A 23,686-nucleotide genomic window follows, 5' to 3' on the forward strand; every position below is an offset into this window, starting at 1 on the left:
CAGTTTTCAGTTTCTCTTTATTTCAGTCTTCCTTTATGTACATAAATTGTAAAAAACACACATACATCAACTACCATGGGAGACACTTCCCAGAGGGTAGAGAGCGCAAATAAAAATTGCAATCAGGAAAGTTGAAAGTTAAAGAGAGTCATGTAGAAACTCTTGAGAATCCTTCTTTCTTCAAATATCCTTGATAACCTCTTCAAGCTCCTCCTTTGTGAACATATGGAATTTCAGGCCAGGCTCCACTGTGGCCAGCTAGAAGAGAAAAAGGCCAGAGTTAGAGAGCTGGGCTGGTTACCCCGTGGAGCACAGGGCTCAGCACAGGGCACATCAGCATGGGAAGGAGGGGGGCCGCTGGGAGTGCAGCTGTTCATTAGGGGCTAAAGGATCTGCTGTCCCAAAGATATCTTTTCCAGGCTGGAACAGTGCTCTGCAGGTCACTAAAATAGCTCTGGGCTTTTTATTGGCCAAATTTCTTATTCCTTTAATGAATTCACCATTTGCTGGCTGACTAGGAGCTTGTGGAAATACTATGGGGGAGTCTAATTCCTTAGACCTACAACAAGAAGAATGCCCCCAGGCTATCGATATGACAACATGGTTCTAGTGGATTTGAAGAACGTCTACATATTGCACACAGTGCTTCTTTTGTGGGTTTTGAAGATTATGGACCACAGAACAACTTCGCTAGTGTCAAAATCTAGTTTTTTCTTTTTACAATTCCGATAATAAAAATGATGTCGTTTAGCCAATGAAACAGGAACTCAGTGATAATGGGCAGTCATGATCCCTTCTGCCCATCAAGGTACATTCGAGGGAGCTGAGATGTTCTGATGGCCTAGACCACTGGAGCTTTCAAGCACTTCTTTAGTTTTATAAGCACCAAGTTTACCATCAATACCCAGGGACAAATGCTATCATACCATCTTGAAGTTCCAATCGGATCCTGTATTTAGTTTTTTAAATCATTCCATTTGAATCAGACCATGCAGCTTTTAAAACTTAAAAACTAAATGGCTTTTTCCTCGAATATGCCACTGTATTATCTGAAGAGTGGGGATTACTGGGACTTAGTTTTACAACTGTTAGAATGGTGGGCCAAGGGCATTCAGTTGATTGGCCTGGATTTTGACCTGGTTTTGCTCCTTGATACCTTTGTGACTGTGGACCAGTCACTTCACTGCCCTATGTATTTGGTTTCCTCTCCTGAAAAAGGATGAGGGTAGAACTGATTATCTCAAAGGTCCCTTCCAAGCTCCAGTCATAACCTCATTGGATCCATCTCTATCTGTATTGGAAGGTCTGATAAAGTTGGAATTGAACATCACGGAGACCTGAAGATTTCACTTTGTATTATTAGATTAAGAAAGGAAGTATTCCCCTCACCCTCAGCCCAAAGTCTCCACCAGAGTTTCAAGAACCACATCCAGTGCCTGGATATAAGAGCCACCAACATATCTAAAAAATAGGGAGAGGGGATGTGGGGCCTGCACCTATCCCACCATTATTATAGAGAACCCCAAGGTGAGAAACTCCTACTAATGAAGGTCAGCACCTTTTCTGCAACTTAGAATCTTAGAAATTTGCCTAGAGCAGTGGCTCTCAAAGTGTGATCTAGGGACTTCTGGAGATCCCCTAGACTCTTTCAAAGGGGGTCCCAGAGATCAAAGCTATTTTCATAATATTGCTAAGATATTTAAATTCTAATGTAATAGATATAACCCCTAGAAACAAAAACTCTTTGGGGCATTCGCAATAGTTTTTAAGAGTCAAAGTTTGAAAACTGTTCATTTCGAGCATTGTGAAGTTAGATGACTTGTCCAGGATTATCAAGTCAGTGTTTCAACAGTGGGACTTGAACCTAGGTTTTCCTGGTTTCAAGGCCAGCTCTCTATCTACAGTGTCACATCCTGTCCCTCTTAGTTGCAAAATAATTGTATGTAAATTAAGAATGCCCATATAAACAGTGAATTCTTTTCACAATTACAAAATTCAGGTGCTAAAATTTCATTTCTTTCTGTTCTTTTCCCCATATCTTTCTTATCTCAATTATTCATGGTTAATAATACCACTCAGGTACATCAAAAAGGAAAAGAGGAAAGCCAGGGGAAAGAAGGATAATCAAATCTACCAGAAACTTTTGGTAAGGCATATAAGGAGGTTTGGAAACCACTGTACTGAAAAGATAGGAGGAATTCGAAGTGGGAAGTTGGATGAGAGAGAAGACACTCAACCAGCCTGCAAAATGATGGCTATCAAAAATGCATTAAAATGACAAGTAATATTCACAGCAAAGACATCATCCTTTAGGCAACTTTCTCCTCTGAGTCACAAATACACCACTACGAGTATCACCATCGTTTATTTCATGGTCTATTGCAGTTATTTGGGAGTAGCCACATGGACAAAGGTTGCAGAGAATAGGTAACCATGGATGGATTGCATTCTATATTGTGGGAGGGAGTGCTAGTCTGTACATCATCTCCCCAGGTTAGACTGTAAGCTCCATGACAGCAGGGATCACATCTTATCTACACTTTGCATTTTCTCTAGATTTTAGCCCAGTGTTCTGCACAGTCCATGCTCATTTTGTTGGATTGAATATGAATTGGTAAAAATAATAATTCCTTACTTTTGTAGGCTAAAAATGTAACATTAATGTATACGACAACATACATAAACATGACAAAGGTTGCACTTTTTCAAAGTGTTGTCAAATCTACCACTTTGCTCAAAATTCACAGAATCACAGACTTTCAGAATTGGAAAGGTCTCCACTACCACCTAGTCTAAGCTAGACCTGAACAGGAATCCCCCCCCCAACACACCAGATAAGGGTCACCTTGCCTCCCTCTCATATAGCAGAACCTGCTCACCATCTCCCAAGGCAGCCCGTTCCTTTTGTGGGCAGCTCTCAACGAGAGGAAGTTCTTCCTGACATCAAGCCTTTGTTCGCCTCTTTGCCAGTACAGCCCATTGGTTCTTGGGAGGATAAGCAGATGGAGGAGGCGTGGGGGAACAGCAGCCCCTCAAATCCAAGGTGGCCATCATGGCCTTCCTAAACTTGGTCTTCTCTCCTCTAAACATCCCCAGCTCCTCCCACTGATCCTCAATCATTATCTCAAGGTTCAACGAACCTCACTGCTCTCCTCTGAACACTGCTCGGCTTATCAATGTCCTCCCTAAAATGTAGTGTCTACAGCAGAATACAGATAACACTCCTGAGGTGTTCTGATCAGGGCAGAACACAAACGATCGTGCTTCTGTTAATGAGATGCACAGATTCCACTTTTAGCCACCACAGCCACCAATACCCTTAGCATCTTTTAGATGAACTCCTCTCTAATCAGACCATCCCCCCCTTGCATTTGTGAAGGTGACTTTTTGATACCAAGTATGACTCTAGATGTAACCCTAATAAATGCCATTAGATTCTGCCCAATGTTAATGCCTGTCAAGATCTTTTGGGATCCTAACAGTCTTCAGTGTGTTACTTATCCCTGCCAGCTTTTGGTCTGCAAAAAATAATAACTAGCATTTATCTAGCGCTACAAAATTTGAAAAGTGCTTTACACTGTTGTCTCATTTGATTTCCACAACAATCTTGTGAGGTAGGTGCTATTATTATCCCCATTTTATAGGTAAGGAAACAGCGAGAGAGAGGTTCAGTGACTTGCCCAAAGTTATACAACTCCTAAGTATCTGAGGCAGAATCTGAACTCAGGTGTTCTGGCCTCCAAGTCTAGCACTCCATTCATTGCTGTCCCTAATCTGATAAGCATATCACAGAATATGAAAGGTGTAAGCAAGGGATCTCCACAGCCCTTAAGCAAAGGAATCCTTCCGCTGACATGTCTGACAAGTGTCTGTCCATCCTCTGCTTGGAGACTTGCAAGGAGGGGAAAGTTGTCACCTCTTGGGCAAGCTATTCCCTTTCTGGAAAGCTAGAATTGGAAATTTCTCTTGACATCAGGCCTAAACTGGTGTCTTTGAAACTTCCCCCATTGCTCCCGATTTGACCCTCTGAGGACCAGCAGAATGGACCCAATCACATCCATCATCACATCACTTGAACACAACTCATCTTTTCTGGAGACTAAACGTGCCCAGAGCTTTCAAACTATCCCCATGTCATGAATTCATGGCTCGTCCTCTGGACGTTCTCCAGTTTATCAATATCTTTCTTAAACTGTAGTGCCCAGAACCAAATGCAATACTCCGGGTGACATCTGACATGGGCAAAGGGCAGTGGGACCATCACCTTCCTATTCCTGAAAACCGTGCCTCTCCTAATGCATTAGCTATTGGTTGCCACGTCACACTGACGATTTGTTTTGAGTCCACCAGAGCCCCCAGATCCTTTTCAGAATAACTGTTTACCCATGCCTCCTCCATCTGATATTAGTGGAGGTGATTTTTTTCTTTTTGGTATATAGGGCAAGACCTTACATTTATCCCAAATGAATTCAGCCCAATGTTCTAGCCCATCAAGATCTTTTTGGATATTGACTATTATCCAGTGTATTAGTTACCCCTTCCAGCTTTGTGTTATCTAGAAATTTGACAAGCCTACAACCAGTGACTTTATCTAAGTCACTGATAAAAATGTTAAAAAGCACAGTCAAGGACAGATCCCTAGGGAGCTCCCACCTTGTTGATACTGAAACATTAATGACTATTCTTTGAGTGTGGCTATCCACTAGAGCCCTCTTTCCAAGCCAATATTAAATTATTAATGATTACTCTTTGGATACAACAATTCATCTAATTTCAAATTCATTTTGTCTACAAATACAACATAAAAACTTGTCAAGATACTCTGCTGAAATCTAGATATATATACAGCATTCCCTGATCTACCAGGCTGATACCTATAATGATACGTGCTTGATGACATCACATGGACTCTGGATCACTGCTTCTTCTTTTACATGCTCACTACCCATCCCTCTAATAAGACATTCTGTAATTTGCCAGGAGTCAAAGTCAAGCCTACCAGCTTATCATTAGTGGACTCCATTCTCTTTCCTTTTGAAAATCGGAACATTTACTCTTCTCCTCTCCTATGCATGGCCTCCCAAAGATGACTGACTGTGACTGAGCAATCACACATTTCAGCTCTTTCATTATCTTGGGATTTAGTTCATAAGGGCCTCATGATCTGATCCAGGGAAACTAGGTGTGCCATATCTCTCTACAACTAACTCTGCAGTAATCATTTTTGTTCTTTTTTAGTTCAAATATCATTCTCCTTTAATCAAGAAAATGGAATCAATATCAAAAAAGGGCACATGTTCCACACGTGCCCAAAGCACTATTCCTTCTTTGAGACTCTTTACCCTCAACTGAGCTAAAAATCCAAATCAAACAAACCTTTCTTGTTGTTAGTTGTCCTCATCAGCCGCAACTTATTCTGAGCTTCAGCATTCCTAATATCACAGGTCTAAACTTTGCTTCTGCATTTCTCCTTTGTTACTGTCTTTGCTTCTACCTTTCATAGGGGTATTTTAAAAAACTCCGGCCAATAAATCCTCTCTGTATCTATGTCGGTCTCTCCAGACCACCTCTCCTCATCAGAATGGCTGTCCATATTTCATTCTTGGCAGCTTTTCATCCCTCCTAGGATGTCCTACAATCCTGTCTTTTTCCCTGAAGAATTTGCTGGTAAGAATCAGATCTAGGAGAGAGACTGCCATTGTTAGGCCCTCTACCCTTTGGAAGGGGAAATGATCTTGTTGTTGTTGAGTCATTTCAGTCATGCTTGACTCTTCATGACCCTATTGAGTTTTTCATGGCAAAAATACTGGAGTGGTTTACCATTTCCTTCTCCAGCTCATTTTACAGATGAGGAAACTGAGGCAAACAGGGTGAAGTGACTTGCCCAGGGTCACACGGCTAGTCCATGTCTGAGGCTGGATTTGCACTCACACTGTCTGGATTCCAGGGCCAGCACTCTATCCACAGCCCACCTAAACTATCCTCTTAGCTACGAATTATTAGGTGTTTTGCTTTGAGTAGTGAGAGTACTCTTATAGATATGTGGATCACTTTAGACCCCTACCCTATGGGTTGGGTTAGTAATCCTCCCCTGGAATTCTCATCTATTTCCTTTTTTTGTCCAAGTGGCCTGAAATATATTTCAGCGACAATCTTTCCTATATATGAAGCTGTTAAATGAGTAGAGTAGAGAAATGCAGAGGTGAAAAGCAGGGCCTGTTGATGATATCCCCCAAGTTCTCAATAAGAGCCTACAGAGCTATAGTACAGGAAGAAAAAGACATGAGCCCCCAGGGTACCTCTATGTTAGTTGCATTCAGCTTTTCCTCCATCACTTGCTTGAGAATTATGAGTGATGACTTGATTGCTTCTTTCAGGGTCATAGCCTTGGGGGAAAAAAAGGGAGGAAGGGTTGTAGATAAGGTACTACTCAGGAAGCAAATCACCCTCCCTTTAAAAAGGCTGTCCTAATACCTTAGTGGGAAGTGCAAATTGCCCCACCTGCTGTGGAAGCAATCACTGCACGTGTACTCTATGGAGGTTAAAGACAGAAGAAAGGCCCTACGTATATACCAAATAAACATGGCAACAACAACATGGCAAAAAACCAGAAAGAAAGTGGGTACCCATCAGTTGGAATACGGACAAATAGTGGTTTTTGAATGTAAAAATACTGTATCATGTAAATGATAAATATAAGAGGAATTCATAGGAGTTTGGTGAGATTTATTTGAACTGATACACAGTAAAATAAGCAAGACCAAAAGAACACAGCAACCACCTTAGTGTAAAGGCAAACAACACTAAAAGACAAATGTTCCGTCAAGGAAACATTTTGTTTCTTGAGGAACAACAGGGGGGACTGTAATGATTGGAATGACGCCACCTACTGGAGACTTGCTATGGAGAGCTCCACCATGAGGAAAATGCCTCAGAGGCATTGTGGCTTTTCCTTGGCGTCAGGAAATGACGTTTGCTCATGGGTGCTGTCTATCAAGTCTACCAGCCAATCAACTGGAGGAGCCTCCTATGGTCTGGGAGGAGACAGGAAGGAGGAAAGGGAGCCTGCGCAGAGAGCGCGGGCCCTTTTTTTGGCTTCCAGACTTGATGGTGGTGGCGGCAGAGGACTTCACAGGAGATTTGAGGAAAGATAGGAATGCCAGGCTGTTAGAATTCTGTTCTCAATCTTTTTCTTTCTATTTTCCAATAAACCCTTAAAAACCTAAACTCGTTTTATCAGTGATTTTTAGTCAGTTTCCCCCAAACTGGGGGAACAGATTAGAATCCACATTTAGAATCTTAAATTACACACAAAGGAATCTAGGCCCTGGAGAACAGAAGATAAAACATACCTCTCTCCTTTCAGGAGGAGGGCACTGGACTGGACTAAGGGTGAGGAATGAGTCCTATGTTTGTGCACACAGTCATCACGTTGGCCCATTTTGTTTAGCTCTCATGTCTTTATCACTAAAAAGGATTCTATTAAGGATAAGGGGTAGAAACTTGGAAGTGACAATGATGAAAATCCCCCCAAAAGAATCAATGGAAAAATTGGTTTTAAAAGTCTGTACTATTTTTAAGGGGAAAAAAAACCTGTCATTACTTTAAGTAGTAATAAAGTTAAAACCTAGTTAGGATAACAAGTAAAATGAATTAATGAATATTTAAATATATACATACATATTCACAAAATGGGGCTTTAATCTAAAGCACCAGAACAATTACAGATAATTCCTCTAGGGTTCTTTATCTTAGAGGAAATTTGGGAAAATGGTTTTATATCTTTTGTTACTTAAGTTTACTTTATTTATTTATTTATTATTATTTTTTAATTCTTTGGTGAGGCAATTGGGGTTAAGTGACTTGCCCAAGGTCACACAGCTAGTAAATCTTAAGTGTCTGAGGCCAGATTTGAACTCAGGTACTCCTGAATCCAGAGCCGGTGCTTTATCCACTGCGCCACCTAGCTGCCCCTTTAAGTTCACTTTAAAAAGAAGTTTATGTTCTCTGGTGACCTCCAATAGATTATGCCCATTAAGTTTAAGAAGGAGCTTCATAATTCAGAATACAAACTGCATTCCCTACTTTGCTGTGATCTATCTCTGCAACCTAAATGTGTCCAACCATAAACTAAAGCCTACTTGACACTCACGTAATTCAGAGATACTACTGGGGGTTACGTGAGATGATCGCTGCCCTTAACCTCCTGAATGATAGTGCAGAGAAAAAAGAAGCATAGAGAAGCACAGATATTAGATGTTTCTTTCCCACTGTGGAAGGAAACAAACTTGGTTAGTTTTTTCTCTGAGACTGAGAAATTTCAAATAAACTTAGGACCCTAAAGTGTTTGGGTTGAATACCCAGTTGCTTTAAGAATCAGCTATAGTCTACACAGAAAACACCCTGATCAAGTCTGCATACCTTGTGATAAACTTCTTGCAAGGAGCTCTGGGCACCTTCTGAAGCAGAGCCAATTGCTCGAGCATCACACTGTACAAAGGTTCCTGAAGGGTCCATATGAAACCTACCAGTTGTAAAAAGATGAGAATTAAAATGCATCACCTGGATAAGCATTTGACATCACACAACTCTATGGAATTCAAGCACAATTTCTTAAATACCCAGTCAAGTAATAAAGGGAAAAGAAAATCCAAATGATACAGGGGGACAGAGATTCAGGCAAGAGAACAAAGGCATCTAGGGTTCTTAAGAAAACAAACAGCAGTGACTAGGATTTAGAAGAAAAAAAGTCTTCATGTATGTATAACACTTGATGGTGCTCAGCAAATAACTGATCATAGGATTAGAACAAAAGGACCTTAGAGAAGATCTAGTGCAATACTCTCATTTTTCACATGAAAAATATGAAGCCTGGAGCAGCTAGGTGGTGCAGTGGATAAAGCAGTAGCCCTGGGGATTCAGGAGGACCTGAGTTCAAATGTGGCCTCAGACACTTGACACTTACTAGTTGTGTGACCTTGGGCAAGTCACTTAACCCTCATTGCCCTGCCAAAAAAACAAAACAAAAAACATCCCTAGAAAAATATGGGGCCCTATTTTAATCGAGGGCCTTTGGACTCCAAATGAAGTCATTTCAAAGAGATGTTCTGAAATTTTGTATCTTAAAGATACAAAGAAATAGGGGGAAGGAGAGAGAATAGACCTGTGATTTCATCTGTAGAGGGAACTTCCTCTACCAATTTAGGTCAGTACCTTCTCTGCAACTTAGAATAGTCTTATGGAATTGTCTGGAAGAGAGGAGTCAAACATATGACCCACTACACTGCTAAGTGCAGCCTGAACCAGATTAAAAACATAATAAAATGTAGATAATACTAATACACGGCTTTCAAAGTCAGTGTGGCCTAGAGGGATCCTTATGTATCATGTGGTTTTCTCTGAGCTGACACCACTGACCTCAAGCACCGAGAGGGGATGTGACTTGATCAGTTACAGTATGGGCTGGAGATGGGACTTGACCCCAGCTAGTCCTGGCCTCTAGCTCTCTTGCAATAGACTTCCTGCAAGGAGCTCTGGGTACCTTCTGAAGCAGAGCCAACTGACCAAGCGTCACACTGTACAAAGGTTCCAAAGGGTCCATGTGAAACCTACTGGATACAAAACTCTCTCAAGAGCAAGAATCTGACTCCCTATTCACTGCATCATGCTGCCTAGAGATACAAAACTACAACTAAATTGAAATACAATCTCTTTCCAAACAGGATTGATCCCAGTTAACAGTGCTCGCACAAAAGCCCTCTCAATTCTCTTTTCCATGTGTGTGTATATACATGTACAGATCTGTATGCATGTACACACGCGGGTGTGTGTGTGTAAGGTAGGGGGGGAGGCAGAGAAAGGGAGAGATAAACTAGAGATAGTTTTAAACTTAGGCCAAACCTTCCTGAGGGCCACAGAGGTTATACAACTTGGCCAAAGTCACCCCTGACTTGCAGCAAACACCCAAATATCAGGTTCTCCTATATCTCAGTAAGTCCAATGCAGACCCTCAGGTGGGTGGTGTCAAAGCCAAAAGCTGCTGGAACTATGCCGCCACTGAGCCTATCTTCCATCCATGGCCAAGTATGCCTCCAGGATTTTCCCTTTCCCAGACTGTATAGTGTGTGAGCTATGAAATCAGACTAGAACCCAATTATAACACTGACTCTCACATGCCATGGGTCAAATGGCACTTTCCAAAACATAACTGCATATAGGAAAAGCTTGAAAGAACACCAATAGCCTATAAGATGTGTTTGTGCTATCTTCCTGACACCAGTATTATGAAGGTATTAGCTCATGGCAGAAAAAAACTAACAAAACCCCGACAACCCCAGATACTTTCCACAGACCTTCCCTGGACAATAATCTAATGAATTCCTCACTTTCCCATTGACTTGTTAATTGAGTGCGATTTTCCTCATAACTCATCTTAAGTCCTGAGAAGAAAGATATGGCAATCGAGGTAGGTTAGACAGTAGCAGTGGTCTCTTGTGTTCTGAGAAGTTCTCTTCCAACAACTTCCGAATACTTTCTGTATTGGCTTGAAGAACATCTCCTTCTGGTGCCTGAAAGCTACTGCTATTTTGCCAAACAAAAAGAATCCCTTATAAGGGAACCAAAAAATGACTTACAGCTGTGGTCCTTTTTCATCAACTCCTCCAAACAATAATGCCACTCCAAATGGACGAGACTAGAATGAGAGCAGGAGGAATGACAGAAATAAGAAACTGGTGACTCTTAACAGTGTCCTAAGTCATATAGAGCAGGGAGAAAATTCAACACTAACAACATACTTACCATGGCACCAGGATCTGCATCCTCTTCCCCAAACTGCAAAGCCAGGTTGGAAACAGCCTGGGTCACACTCTCCACAGTCATTGTTTCATTGTAGGTGAACCAGTGGTTCTAAGGGAACAGCAAAATATGGTATAACCTTTGTTTTAACCATACTGCTAGGTGGCTACAGTTGTAAACACCTTTGGCTGATGGAACCAGGAGGACATGGCCTCAGTTTCTTGGGACTTAATGAAAATGAAACAAACTGTTTTGGAAATAATCAGTAAATACGAGGTATCCCAAAAATCTTAGTACAGAAAGCGTATCGGGACTCCAAGCAATGAGTCATGGTTCACCCCAATCCAGATACAAAGGGCTAATTTCAGAAAACCAAACTCTGGATCTTTAGAGAATGAATGCAAGGACTTCCTAGAGGTCCTCACATTTACCCTTGTTTAAATATTAAAAGAAAAATTTACCTTTATTTACAAAGGTACTGAAAGCAACCTTATAAATAAGTTCAAAGAATTTTTAAGTTCATAACTTTTTCTTACTAGCTTGTCCTTCAGATAGTAACAATAAAAATGGCAAGTGACACATAACACTTTAAGTTCTATGAAGCATTTTAGATACATTATCTCACTTGATCCAAGCAGGCACTCAGAAAGAGTAAAAACAACCCAGAAAATCCCAATAAATCAGCATTTTGATTAGACACTCAACACAAATTATCATTCACCAAAAGAAAAGTGTTATCTGGAAGGCCGAAGGATCAAATGTAAGATATGAAAGGGACCTTGGAGATAACGTTCGCTTTACAGGTGGAAAGCCAAGTCTAGGAAGGCTGATTATCTTGCACAGGGCAGTCCCAACTGGAGTCTAAGCCTGCACCCAGCGCCCAGGAAGCGAGTCCTTCAGCTCCTGACCCCCTCCTTTGGTACCAAACACAATGCAACTTCTTACTTCATATCCGAGCAAGGGCAACAAAAATGCAGGCAACAGCTATTCCACTTGGGGCATCCTTTCAGCAAGGAGGTTTGGCTAGTGGGGCTCTGAGCCTCAGGCAAGTGACAACTGTGGGTTCAACCCCAAAGAATCCCCATGCACAGTATCTGACACCAATAGAAAGAAGTGCAGTACAGTCTGGGGTGGCAGCGTCACCCCCAGGGAAAGAATGCTGGCCACATGCTAAAGAGGAGAGATGTCTAGAAGCATTCATTACCTGTGTCTCCACTCTGGCTTTATCAATCAAAGTCTTTGCATCAGCAATTAACCCACTCATGGCACAACCTGCAATGCAGAAGCAACAGTGACCCGCTGGGTAAATCTCTCCAGTTTCTCTCTTGGATGCTTCCTAACATTTCACCTATTAATGAAATGCTGCAATTTCTGGAGTGGAACAATGGCAGCTGTTCAGTGACCCTCAGGCTGTACTACCCAACAGACAGGATAAGCAAACCACTTTGTATCCAAGTGCAACCACGTTCCAAAAAACTGGGGGAAAACCCACAGCAGAGATGAGAACTGAAGGCCAGCTGTCAACACTAAAAGCTGCCGTTTATGTAACACTCTGAAAAGAAACAGGTAATGTCTAGGGTACCTACCTTAAAGGATTAAGAGGCTTACATGTTTTAAGGGTTTGCAAAGGACTCTGCAGACATTTCATTTAAGTCTTCCAACAACCCTCTAACAACCACTTACCCTCATTTTACGGAAAAGAAAACTGAGGCTCCGAAAAATTAAATGATTTGCCCATAGTCATATAGCTATTAAGTGTCAATAGCTAGATTCAAATCCAAGTCTTCCTGACTCCAAGTCCAGTACACTACTTGTTCACCATGCCAGAGTGCCCCTTAAGAAGTTAGTTCCTGACCATGTATGACACAGGGGACCAGGTGGTAGTGCACACAGAAAACACCAGGAAAACTTCCATCTACAAGACACTCCTGAGCAATTTCTTTAGCACTTTTAATCTGAGGACTTCGTGAGTGACGATGAACTTATAAGAAGTTAATTAACATTTCTCTCCCCACACCTGAAAAAGGTCCCCATGTCAACTGGACAAAATGGTTCTGTCCCTGGCTATAGCAAAGGACCTTTCCACTTGCCAGTCCCAAATTCAGACCAGGTGTCTGTGTTAGAAATGAATAGTTACAAATGATACATACGCTGAGGCGCTAACAGGAGATAACACCAAAATAAGAGGCAAAGGTGACTGCTAAGCCACCTCCATAAAGTCAGTGACCACACGAAAAGGGAACATGCAATATTTAGTTAATTGAGTCACTGTGCTGACCTTGAATGGTCACTTCCTCTCTAGGGCTCAGTTTCCTTATCTATAAATACTACCCAGTATCAAGCTCTCAAGGAGAGCTTTTTCAAGTGAAAAACCCAATTCTGTAGTCTGAAAGCCACCCAGGCAAGGCAACCAACTGTCCTACCTGAGAGACATTAGGCCAATAAGTAGAGAGGTCACCACAAAATTGCCTTTGGATAGCTAATTCAAATGCCATGCTATAAATAAGTAGAACTGTTCACACTGAAGTACCACAGAGATGCCAGGAGCTACATACAAGGGATTGTAGTAACAGGGACAGGGTTAAATAAGAGAACCCCCAGAAAAGGGAGGAAAGCCACATTCAGTGGAAGGCTCTATTCTGCTCATTCTCTTAACCTTGGTCATGCAGAAGATCTGTTTTAAGAGCCCCCAATTTTCCTAGGGGACAGTCTTGGCCTACTGTCTCTGAGCGTCTCCATTTAGAGCAAGTGGCCCCCTTCCAGGGCTAACATTATGCACCAATGAAGACACAGCCACCGTAGGGAGCTGGCCTATGACCAATCCTTTACACATTTCAACAACTCTCTGGTCTGCCAAGTCTAAATTTGAGGGGGAAGGGCACTTTGGGGAGTAAGTTAAACACAAATGAGTGCTGCAGCTGCTGCTTCCTGCTCCTCCAGTTATGCCCCATTGGCCTGATGCCTGGAAAACCAGCTATCAGAAGCCAGTACCTTCTGAGAGGAGAATTTCTATACTTCTCAGGGTCTACCCTGATGAACCCACATTTCATGAATCTGCCCTGGAGCACCGTGGGAGACTGACTAACCAGGCCTGATCTCATGGGAGAGTCTTCCCCCACCCCTTACCTATATGAGCATCAATCTCTACGATTTTCTCAATGCTGCTGGGTTCCATAAGTGGGGAGGTGATTCTTTTCTCCACAGCGAGGCACACGCCCTCTGACGTCTGGATCCCAATGGCTGTGGAGCCAAGCTAAGGACAGAGATGCTCCAGTTATAAACAGCAGTAAATAGGAACAACAGCCTAACACACTCACTGGCACAAAACTACCTACACAGTTTGGTTAGACTGACACTTCAACCAAATGTACTTCTGCATGAAGAGGAACCAGAGCTCCCGGGAAAGGTCTATATCTGCCCTGGGTCATACTTGCTATATAGTGTCATGAAAAGAACACTTGAGACTCAGGATACTGGGCTCTGACTTCTGGCCCTGCCATTTACAGCCTCTCCAACCTTGGGCAATACCCAACCTTTGTAAGTCAAGTAGATGCAGAAAATGGGAAGAATATGACTACATCTGCATTTAGTAAATCTCATCTGTAAAATGGGAATAATACTAAGACCATCTACCTTACAGGGCTGCTGGGAGCCTCAAATAAGCCAATGCAGGAAAGCCCTTTATAAACTCTAAAGTGCTATATTATTATTGGATCCTACTATTATTATTATTTTAATATTTCTAAGATGTATAAAGTCATACCACTGTTTGAAGAACACCAGAAAAGGGATCAACTTTAAGCTAATATTTAAGAGGATGTTCTTTTTTTTTCTAAGGCAATTGGGGGTTAAGTGACTTGCCCCGGGTCACACATAGTAAGTGTCAAGTGTCTGAGGCCGCATTTGAACTCAGGTCCTCCTGAATCCAGGGCCGGTGCTCTATCCACTGCGCCAACTAGCTGCCCCAAGAGGATATTCTAAATTAAAAAATGAACTGGAGAGGGCAGCTAATTGGCGCAGTGGATAGAGCACCGGCCCTGGATTCAGGAGGACCTGAGTTCAAATGCGGCCTCAGACACTTGACACTTACTAGCTGTGTGACCCGGGGCAAGTCACTTAACCCCCATTGCCTGCAAAAACCAAAAAAAAAACAAAAACAAAAATGAACTGGAAGGTTCCAGCCCTAGAAAACTGGAAACAGGGATTAAAGAGCCCAAATGAGAGAGCTCAGCCAAACTCTGCGCTGTCTCCCTAAGACAGTCTTTCTGCCCTCAGCTGTTGCTGTTCTGATCCAATGATATTCACTAGGTTTGTGAGCACAGTGACAAAATTCTTTTTTGGCACAAAACTGGATTTTTAAACCTGCCAAAAAGAACAAAACACAGTAACTCAAATGACATGAATCGTCTCTCCCATAATCTTCTTCAGATTTCTTCTTCTTCCCATTCTATCTGCCCCCACTGGTCCAGACCCCCACCACCTCATGACTGGATTGCTACAGCAGCCTATGTTCCTTCTGGTTTCTCTCCACTTCAATCTATCCTGCATATGGATGCTCCACTCATCTTCCTCAAACACTGTTTTCCTCCTGTTCTTTCCTACCTGAAGAACCAACAATGGCTCTCAATTCCCTTTGGTATCATGCCCAAACTTTCCTATTCTTCCCCAGTTCAAAAGCTCAACTGCAATCTAAGCCATTTATTTCCTCAGTGTCTTGCACACAGTGTGTTTTCACTAATGTTGCTTCCTGTGTGGAAAGTCTACTGCCTCATCCAAATCCTACTGCTTCTTCAAGGGCCAGCTCAAGTCCAATCTCCTCAAGTAAGCCTTCTTTGACTACACTATCTCCCTTCTCAACTCCAAATGCACTTAAAAATCTTCATCACATCATTGGGTTAGTATCCAAGTGACCTAGCAAAGTATCTGGCATATAGTAGGTGTTTAATAAATGCTTATCCCCTTCTCTATCTACCTCCCTTCCCTGCCCCCTTACTGTTTAATGTATATTAATAATCCCAAATAAGTTTAAGGCTGTAGGTATCTCATGTTCCTATTTCCTCCACCCCATTGAAAGCACTTAGCACAGTTCTGGGGACATAAGTCCTCACAAATACTAGAAGAAATTCAGTGGCCAGTGTCTAGGACTGGGTTTTTATCCTCAAATGTCAAACATCTAAATAGCTTTCCTTCAGTAGGTTTTCTTTTCAATAAAAAATAACAATTCTCAGGTGGCTCTAAAGATACAAAATATCCAGTCTAAGTTCCAGAACATTCTCTTCTGCATTCTGACCTTTCTTTCTGGGGATAACTGTACTTTTCCTCCCCATAGTGACTAACAATGCCAGAAATGTTAATATCTTGTATCTGCCCTGATTGCACGTATCAAAATACCACCAAGAACCTGCTAATGTCATTATGAAGTTGCCTTCCTCATCTGATGCTGAAAAAAAGGGCCTGAAATGGTTACAGGTATTTTTTCCCATATGTTGTTGCTCAAGGCACACACAAAGAACACTAAATTCTGAGAAAGGCAAACAGACAAAAAGATTTATATGAATGGGAGCTGCTGCTACTGTCAAGTAAATCCCAAATGCTCTTCCAATAAGGAGTTTGGGGCCTGCAGCTGAACTTTTGAAAAGATCTTAAGCAAAGAACAATTTCAAAATACTCTGCAATATAACTATGGAGAGATGTTTCAAACAGGTCAGTGTTACCATACCTTGATGGCTTCAATTGCATATTCCACCTGGAATAATCTTCCCTCAGGAGAAAAAGTATTTACACCCCTGCAGTGAAAGAGTCATTAAGAAGTGTCAGCAGACAGTAAAATTGAGTCTCTATCAATTGCTCAGTTAGGATGGTATGCTTTTCTCTTCCATATTACCATAGGTAACAACCACACCACATACTAAATAACACACTCAAAAGAATGAGACCTGTAAGTAGAGAAGACTCTTTCTAGACTCAACCAATGACTTCCACTGCTTAACCCTAACTGGGTTGGTTCTATGCCCCCATATCTCACTAGGCAATCTCCAAATGTTATGATCTCATTCTTGCCCTGCTCCCTAAGTTGTAATTACTCCTTATAGACAGGTGACGTTACTTTTAGATCCGCTTTAGTTATTCCTTCTACCCATTTGCCTCCATCATGTTATATGTTTTAGATTGCATGCTTCTAGAAGGCAGAGAATGTGTCTGTGTCCAGGGTCTTGGTCATGGAATCTTAGAACTGAAAAAGACTTTAGTAACCCCTTCGTTCTATGGATGGAGAAACTGAGGCCCAGAGAAATGATAACTTGCCTAAAGGGTCACAGAGATAGTAAATAGTGTAACTCTGATTTGAGTCTAAGTCTTCTAATTCTGAATCCAGCATTCTTGTAATAATTCACAGTTACAAAGTGCTTTTTTCACACCCGCCCCGTGGTAAACTGGGCTGCACGTACTGCTCTTCCCATTTTGCAGATGAACTAAGGAAGGAATTAGATAAATGGCACAGTACAGCTAAAAATCATGATTCCTGACTCTATAAACAGTGCCCCATTATACCATATCACACAAATGTGCTTCCTAAGTTTAAATAGTCCTATCCCACCCCCACTACTCCCAGCCCATTCTTACAGCCATGATCCTAGTTTAGGTCCTTACTTTTTATTTACCTTTCACCTCTATTTTAATAGTCTCCTAGATCATCTCCCTGATTTCAGTCTCTTTCTACACCTAATCCATCCTACGCACCAGAGATTATTAGTTGCACTATAGCTGTCATCATGTCATTCCCCTGCTCAAAAACTTTCAGTGGCTCTCCACTACTTACCAAACAAAATCTGAACTTCTTAGTTTGGTACTAAAAGCACTCCAGGAGTGGACCTCAAGATAGTTTATTTACCTTTATCACCCATTACTCTCTTAATCTAACCTAAATTCCTACTACCTTGGTCCCTAAACAAAGCCTTAATTTCCCACCTGCATCTAGCCAAGTCACGTTTACCCTAAAAAGCCCAGGTCAAATGCTACTTTCGCCACAAACCTTCTCTCAACCAGATGGTTTCTTTCCCTTTGAAATCTGGTGGCACCTAATTCTTACTGTCTTATATTTATTAAGTCTGTCCTGAATTATAGTTAAGTATATACAAGTATTACTTTCCATAAGATGGTTTTGCCATTGCATTCTCCTCAATGTACATAACATTTAGTAAAGAGTGTATCATTTGCAAATAGGAGTTTAATAAAGGTCAGTGGAGATAATGATTTTCTAAAATGTGCTCACCTCACTGATGTCATACCACAGAGACAAAAAAAGAAAAGAAAAGAAAAGAAAAAATGTAAGCCTGGACAAAAGCAAGTCTTGAAAGCTGAAGAAAATACAGTGGAAAGAGTACTGCCCTGGAACAGGAGTACCTAAATTCAAATCTTGTCTCTGTCACTACCATTGTGACCATGGGGCAGGTCACTTCTCTGGGTCTCAGTTTCCTCTTCTGTAAAACGGGGGCAGAAAGACTAGATAGCCTCTAAGTCTGTGAAATTTCACATTTCTACATTGTACATTCACACATATCTTTTTACAGAATAAAGAAAGCGAAGGAAAAATTACCCTCCTTTAATACGACTGACAGAACAGCAAATATATTTACATCAAACTCGCTTCTCAACTTTACTATTGTTCAGACTTGTAGAAGGAAAAAAACATCTACTTCTACAAACTCAGAATTTAAAAGTAGGAAGGGACTTCAGAAAAACATATTGTGCCAAAACAAAACTGATAAAACCAGAAACTGAAAGCAAAAGTTCCCGTGGCAAACATAATGTTGCATTTCTGGCTTCCCTCTTTCGGCCTAGCTAAGTTGTCTCTTAAGATCCCCTTTCCCGATTTCCCGAGCCTAGTAAATGGAATTGTAAAAATGAAGGTTGTGAGGTGTCCTACCTATAATCTGACCTAACTTTCACTAGAGGAAAAACAGCTTTTTTAAAATGAAAGTCCACTCTTAGAGGTTGCAAAGGGAAAGGACCAGCATGATGAAAACCATGTATATAAACTCCTGCTTTTCAGATTAAATCAGTCGGATACAAGGCTATGCTTAGGACTACAGATCCCTGGATGCACTATTCCATCTTGTGCAGCTCGAGGGGCTCATTGAGCCCCTTGGAGGAAAGAAAAGCCCTGCTGTATTCTGAAGGGGAGGAGGGATTTGGGACCCCCCAGCCCACCCCACGGAGCTCTCATTCATTTGCACTTCGACTTCCACCGCGTTACCCGCTGGGCCGAGGGCCCTCGGGAGGACTTCCTGCTGCCCTCCTCCGGGGCACAGGCTAGTTCGGGTCCTCTGCCCCGCTGCCGGAGCCCAAGCCGGGGCTTTTCACTTCCGCACAGCTTACGATGACTCAGCAGCGGCCGGAGGCACAAAGCGCGGACCTCGCCCCGAGCCTAAGGCCGGCGGCCTGTATGTTCCCGGGCCCGCGCCGATCCAGCTCCTGGAGAGCCTCATGACAAGGCAGAACCGAGGCCAGGCTCGGGGCCTGCCCCTCTCCGAGCCTCTCTTTCCACCCGTCTGCCCCTGGGACTCCTCCGCCAGCACGAACCTGTCATACTCGGACCGGGTGAGGAACATGGTGAGGGGCAGGAATCAGCGGCCACACAGACACTCTTCAGGCCCAACGTGCCTCCACCGGCCCCGGACGTACGAGAAATCCCCCACGGAGCGCCCTGGGCCCAAACAGCGCAGGCGCCCGCGACCCCTACAGCCCGCCCTCTAATTCCGACCTCTCATTGGCTGGACGTAGTTCTTCCCGACGTGATTGGGTCCCGGTCTTCCCGGCATGGCTCCGATTAGTTTAGGAAACCCAGGCGAGGGGCGGGCCAAGAACCGTCCTTCCGCTTAGAGGAGCGGGTGGTTGCTAAGGGAAGCCCGGCCTGGGAAGGATGGGAAAGATTCCTGTACTCTAGAGAAGCCCAAGATGGATCAACCTCCAGGCCTGGAAAGAAGCGAAGTGCCGCGTGCCTCGCTGGCCCCATGCTGGCTTTCCTGCGGCTTCCTTACCCGGTGACATGCCCAGGACTCGACTTCGTTCTGCACCTCCTCCTCCGGCCATGGTTTATCGAACAAGGCCTGGACGGGGAAGCCTGGGAGAGGCTCCTCGAGCCTCGGGCTCCTTGGTCCTCCCGGCTACGAGCTCAGTGGGGAGCGGCGATAAAAGGCACCGGGGCTGGCTTTGGGACGTTAAAGAGTCGGACGCTCGGCTCTGTCGCTAAAGGCGAACGAGTCCCGTTAGTCCCAAGCTGACTCATGGCGCATGCGCTTGGGCCCCGTGGGTACTTGAGCCCAAACAAAAAACTTGTGCAGACCTGGTATGAGCCGCAGACCCTTGGGGGACACAGGCTTGGGAAGTGTGTCCTCTGGACGCTTAGGCTCCTGGGTTTGAGAGCTGGAGTTCGTCCACTACAGTGTACTCAATTTACATCTGTAGTAGAGCTTGAACTCAAATCCAAGCGTTAGTTCTAGAAATCCAGTTCTTTCCCCACAATGCCAAGATTCCACCAATTCTGACAAGCTGCCTTCCTTTCCTTTTCTCCCCACTTCAGATTGTCTCTTAGGTGCTCTGAATACATTTTAAAGATACTTTATTTCGTATGTGTATATACATGTGTGCATCTATATACATAGATATATATATACATGTACATATATTCATGTATATATAAACATTATAAAGATACCAATATATCTATGTGCTTAATGAATGCTTGTTCATTATTTGATGTAGCCTATCCAGAAAGATGGGAGACTAGCATCACAACCCCCTAGGAATATTGTGAAATTGCTGTATTCACATTACTATAAGAAGTGCCATTTAATAGATGAGTTTTAGAGCATTGCATTAGCCTTTTGACTTTCAATTTGCATTTGTTGTAGTCATTGTATATTATTTCCCTGGTTCTGTTTACTTCATTCTACATCAGTTCATATAAATCTTTCCATGCTTCCCTATATTTTTTCTATTCACATCTTACAGCACAATAATATTCCATTTTATGAATGTACCACAATTTGTTTATCCATTTCCCAGTTGATAGATATCTTCTTTGTTTCTATTTTGGTTTTGTTACTGCAAAAAAAAAAAAGCTACCTTGAATATGTTTATATATATGGGATCTTTCATTCTATGACTTCTTTGGACTACATGACTAGCAGTGAGATCTTTAGGCCAAAATTATGCACATTTTGTCACTTTTTAAAATAATAATTTAAAATTGCTTTCTAAGATGGTTGTACCAATTTATAATGTCATTTTGGGGGGGGGGCGGCTAGGTGGCGCAGTGGATAAAGCACAGGCCCTGGATTCAGGAGTTCCTGAGTTCAAATCCGGCCTCAGACACTTGACACTTACTGACTGTGTGACCCTGGGCAAGTCACTTAACCCCCATTGCCCCACCAAAAAAAAATTTAAAAAAAAATATAATGTCATTTTCAAAATTGCAAATTCTGGTAACCAAATTGTAGGATTTCAAGGTTCCGAGAGACCTCAAAGATCATTTTAGTTCAATCTTTTCTCAGATAGGAATCCCTTCTTCAACATTCCCTATAAATTCTCAGAGTATATCACCTCCAGTGACAGGGGAACTCTACCTTGTGAAGCAGCCCATTTTACTTTTTTACACAACTCTTAACTAGATGGAAGTTTTTCCTTATATCAAGCCTAAGTTTGCCTCTGCAAATTCTTTTTATTGATCATAGTTCTGCCCTCTGTAGTCAAATACAAGTCTAATCTCCCTTTCATGTTCTTGAAAGATGTTCAAATACTTGAAGACAACTATTACATTGTACCCTTCTGCAAATGTGAGGTAGATGCACAACATACAACTTAAGTCTAATCTTCTACAGGTTAAATACCTCTGGTTCATTCAAACAATTTCAAAAGGCAATTTCCAGTCCTCCAACCACCTTGATTGCTCTTTGCTATATTCACTCCAGTTGATCTATATCCTTCTAAAATGTGGTAGTCAGAAAAAAACCCTCAATACTTCATATGTGGTCTAATCTTTGTACAGCAGAGTACAAAATCCCAGCATCCCTTTTCCCTCTGTCTCCCAAAAAGCCATCTCATATAACAGTATCTTTTAATTTAAAAAAGATCAGCACAACTGGTGAATACATTAAAAGAGTCCTAAAACATGCAAATGTGAAGCACCATGAAACACTAATATAAAGCAACTCTTACCTCACTTGTTCCGGATATTATGCCTTATCAAATGCTACTTATGATCAAGGTAGCTCTTTTGACCGTCATTTCATATTTTGATTTGTATTGACCTTATAACGCACCAAAAACCCCAGATCTTTTTCATAAGAACCCTCTAGTCATATTTCCCCATTCTATCATTCTGTCCTATTTTGAAGAGTAGGGTATTCAGGGAAGAGTAGTGGGAGCAAGGTGCAGCTGAGCCCTTTTTTAGGGCTGCTTTCTACTTTTGGTGTGTGTCTTATTCACCCAACTCTCACCTGTGGCTACAAGAAGCTGTAGCATGTGTAGTGTATAGCCACACCACAGAAGACCTAAACCACGTTTAAGGTAACTGAGAGATTTCAAGCCCATCAGTGAGTGGAGAGGGTGTCCACCCAAAGCATGTGAAGACTTCTCTCAGCAGAATGGGCAGATGAGAACAATTTGTTCCAATGGCCATGAAGGCAGCAGAATCAGGTGCTATGGAGCATTTAGAACTTGGTAAGACATCAAAGACTCCAAGGTCAGCCGATGCATCCCGAGCCATGACCAGTTGTCTTGACTTTTGCTTTGCCACTGGACTTCAATGACTGAGGGTGAGGCCAATGACTTTTCACAACTCTACCTCACTTAAATGCAATTTATCTGTTAGTTAAAAGACATCACCCATACCATTTTATTTTTAATTACCTCAAAGTCTTGTGGCAACAGGCAAGTGATGAAGCATCAGGTATGGATATGATGAGAGTTGTGGCCACAACCCTCCACACATTGTGTCACCTCACTAAAGTGAAGGAGCAGTGGGATTTAGCAGCCCCCTGAGTGTGTTAGTAGCTTTTTTGATGGTCTATACTGCTCACCTCCTGGGATGAGGAAGGGGCTAGAAAAGGGGCTTTTAAAAGTGCTTCACTAAACCCTGGTCTGCTTGCTGTGGTAGGCGGGATCCCACCTACAGCTGAAACACAAAAAAGTGCAAAAACTTTTATGAAGATGATTCCATTCACTGCTGGTACATGGAATGTGTGCACACTTATGGACATAGTAAAATCCAGTAGACCTGAAAAATGAAAAGCACCTGTTGTAAGAGAACTCGGCAGGTATCACATCCAGATAGCATCCCTGAGTGAGACAAGGCTGGCAAATGAAGGCCAGCTTATCAAAGTCAGAGCTGAATACATGTTTGTTTGTTTGTTTTCCTGGAGTAGCCACCGTGATGGGCAGCTCTGTGAAGGTAGTGTAGGTTTTGCCATCAAAACTAATTTATTCAACAGGCTTGTATGTTTCCCCAAAGGAGTGAACTACAGATTCATGATGATTCGATCACCCCTTTTTCAGGAAACCACCACACCATGATGAACCCTGATGAAGTCAGAGGTTTTTCTGAAATCTGCTTGCTCATCATCATATAATATTATTCTATTTCATCCATATACTACAACTTGTTCAAATATTACCCGATTGATGGGCATCCCCTCAACTTCGAATTTTTTGCCACTACAAAAAACTGCTATAAATATTTTTCTTTTTTTGTAGGGCGGTGAGGGTTAAGTGACTTGCCCAGGGTCACACAGCTAAAATCTTGGGGGCAGCTAGGTGGTGCAGTGGATAAAGCATCAGCCCTGGATTCAGAAGGACCTGAGTTTAAATCCAACCTCGGACGCTTGACACT

General features: G+C 42.4%; 1 protein-coding gene across 1 annotated transcript; it reads right to left on the minus strand.

The window, feature by feature from the left end:
• On the minus strand, positions 1 to 19,754 carry PSMA5 (proteasome 20S subunit alpha 5). The gene is made up of 9 exons (XM_044005518.1): positions 19,378 to 19,754; positions 16,517 to 16,583; positions 13,924 to 14,050; positions 12,002 to 12,069; positions 10,801 to 10,908; positions 10,635 to 10,693; positions 8,422 to 8,524; positions 6,300 to 6,386; positions 1 to 258 (listed from the first exon to the last, which is right to left on the minus strand). The coding sequence occupies exons 1-9, from the start codon at positions 19,404 to 19,406 to the stop codon at positions 181 to 183; spliced, it is 726 nt and encodes a 241-aa protein (XP_043861453.1). The 5' UTR covers positions 19,407 to 19,754; the 3' UTR covers positions 1 to 180.
• Between the last annotated feature and the right edge of the window lie 3,932 nt (positions 19,755 to 23,686).

Source organism: Dromiciops gliroides, chromosome 4, assembly GCF_019393635.1.
Source record: "Dromiciops gliroides isolate mDroGli1 chromosome 4, mDroGli1.pri, whole genome shotgun sequence".
Taxonomy (NCBI): Eukaryota; Metazoa; Chordata; class Mammalia; order Microbiotheria; family Microbiotheriidae; genus Dromiciops; species Dromiciops gliroides.

Coding starts and splice junctions, on each gene's coding strand:
- PSMA5 (XM_044005518.1), bottom strand. CDS start 19,406: ATGTTCCTCACCCGGTCCGAGTATGACAG. Junction 12,070..13,923: donor AGAGATTGATGCTCATATAG/GTAAGGGGTGGG, acceptor TCTGCATTGCAG/GTTGTGCCATGAGTGGGTTA. Junction 259..6,299: donor TGAATGCAACTAACATAGAG/GTACCCTGGGGG, acceptor TTTCTCTTCTAG/CTGGCCACAGTGGAGCCTGG.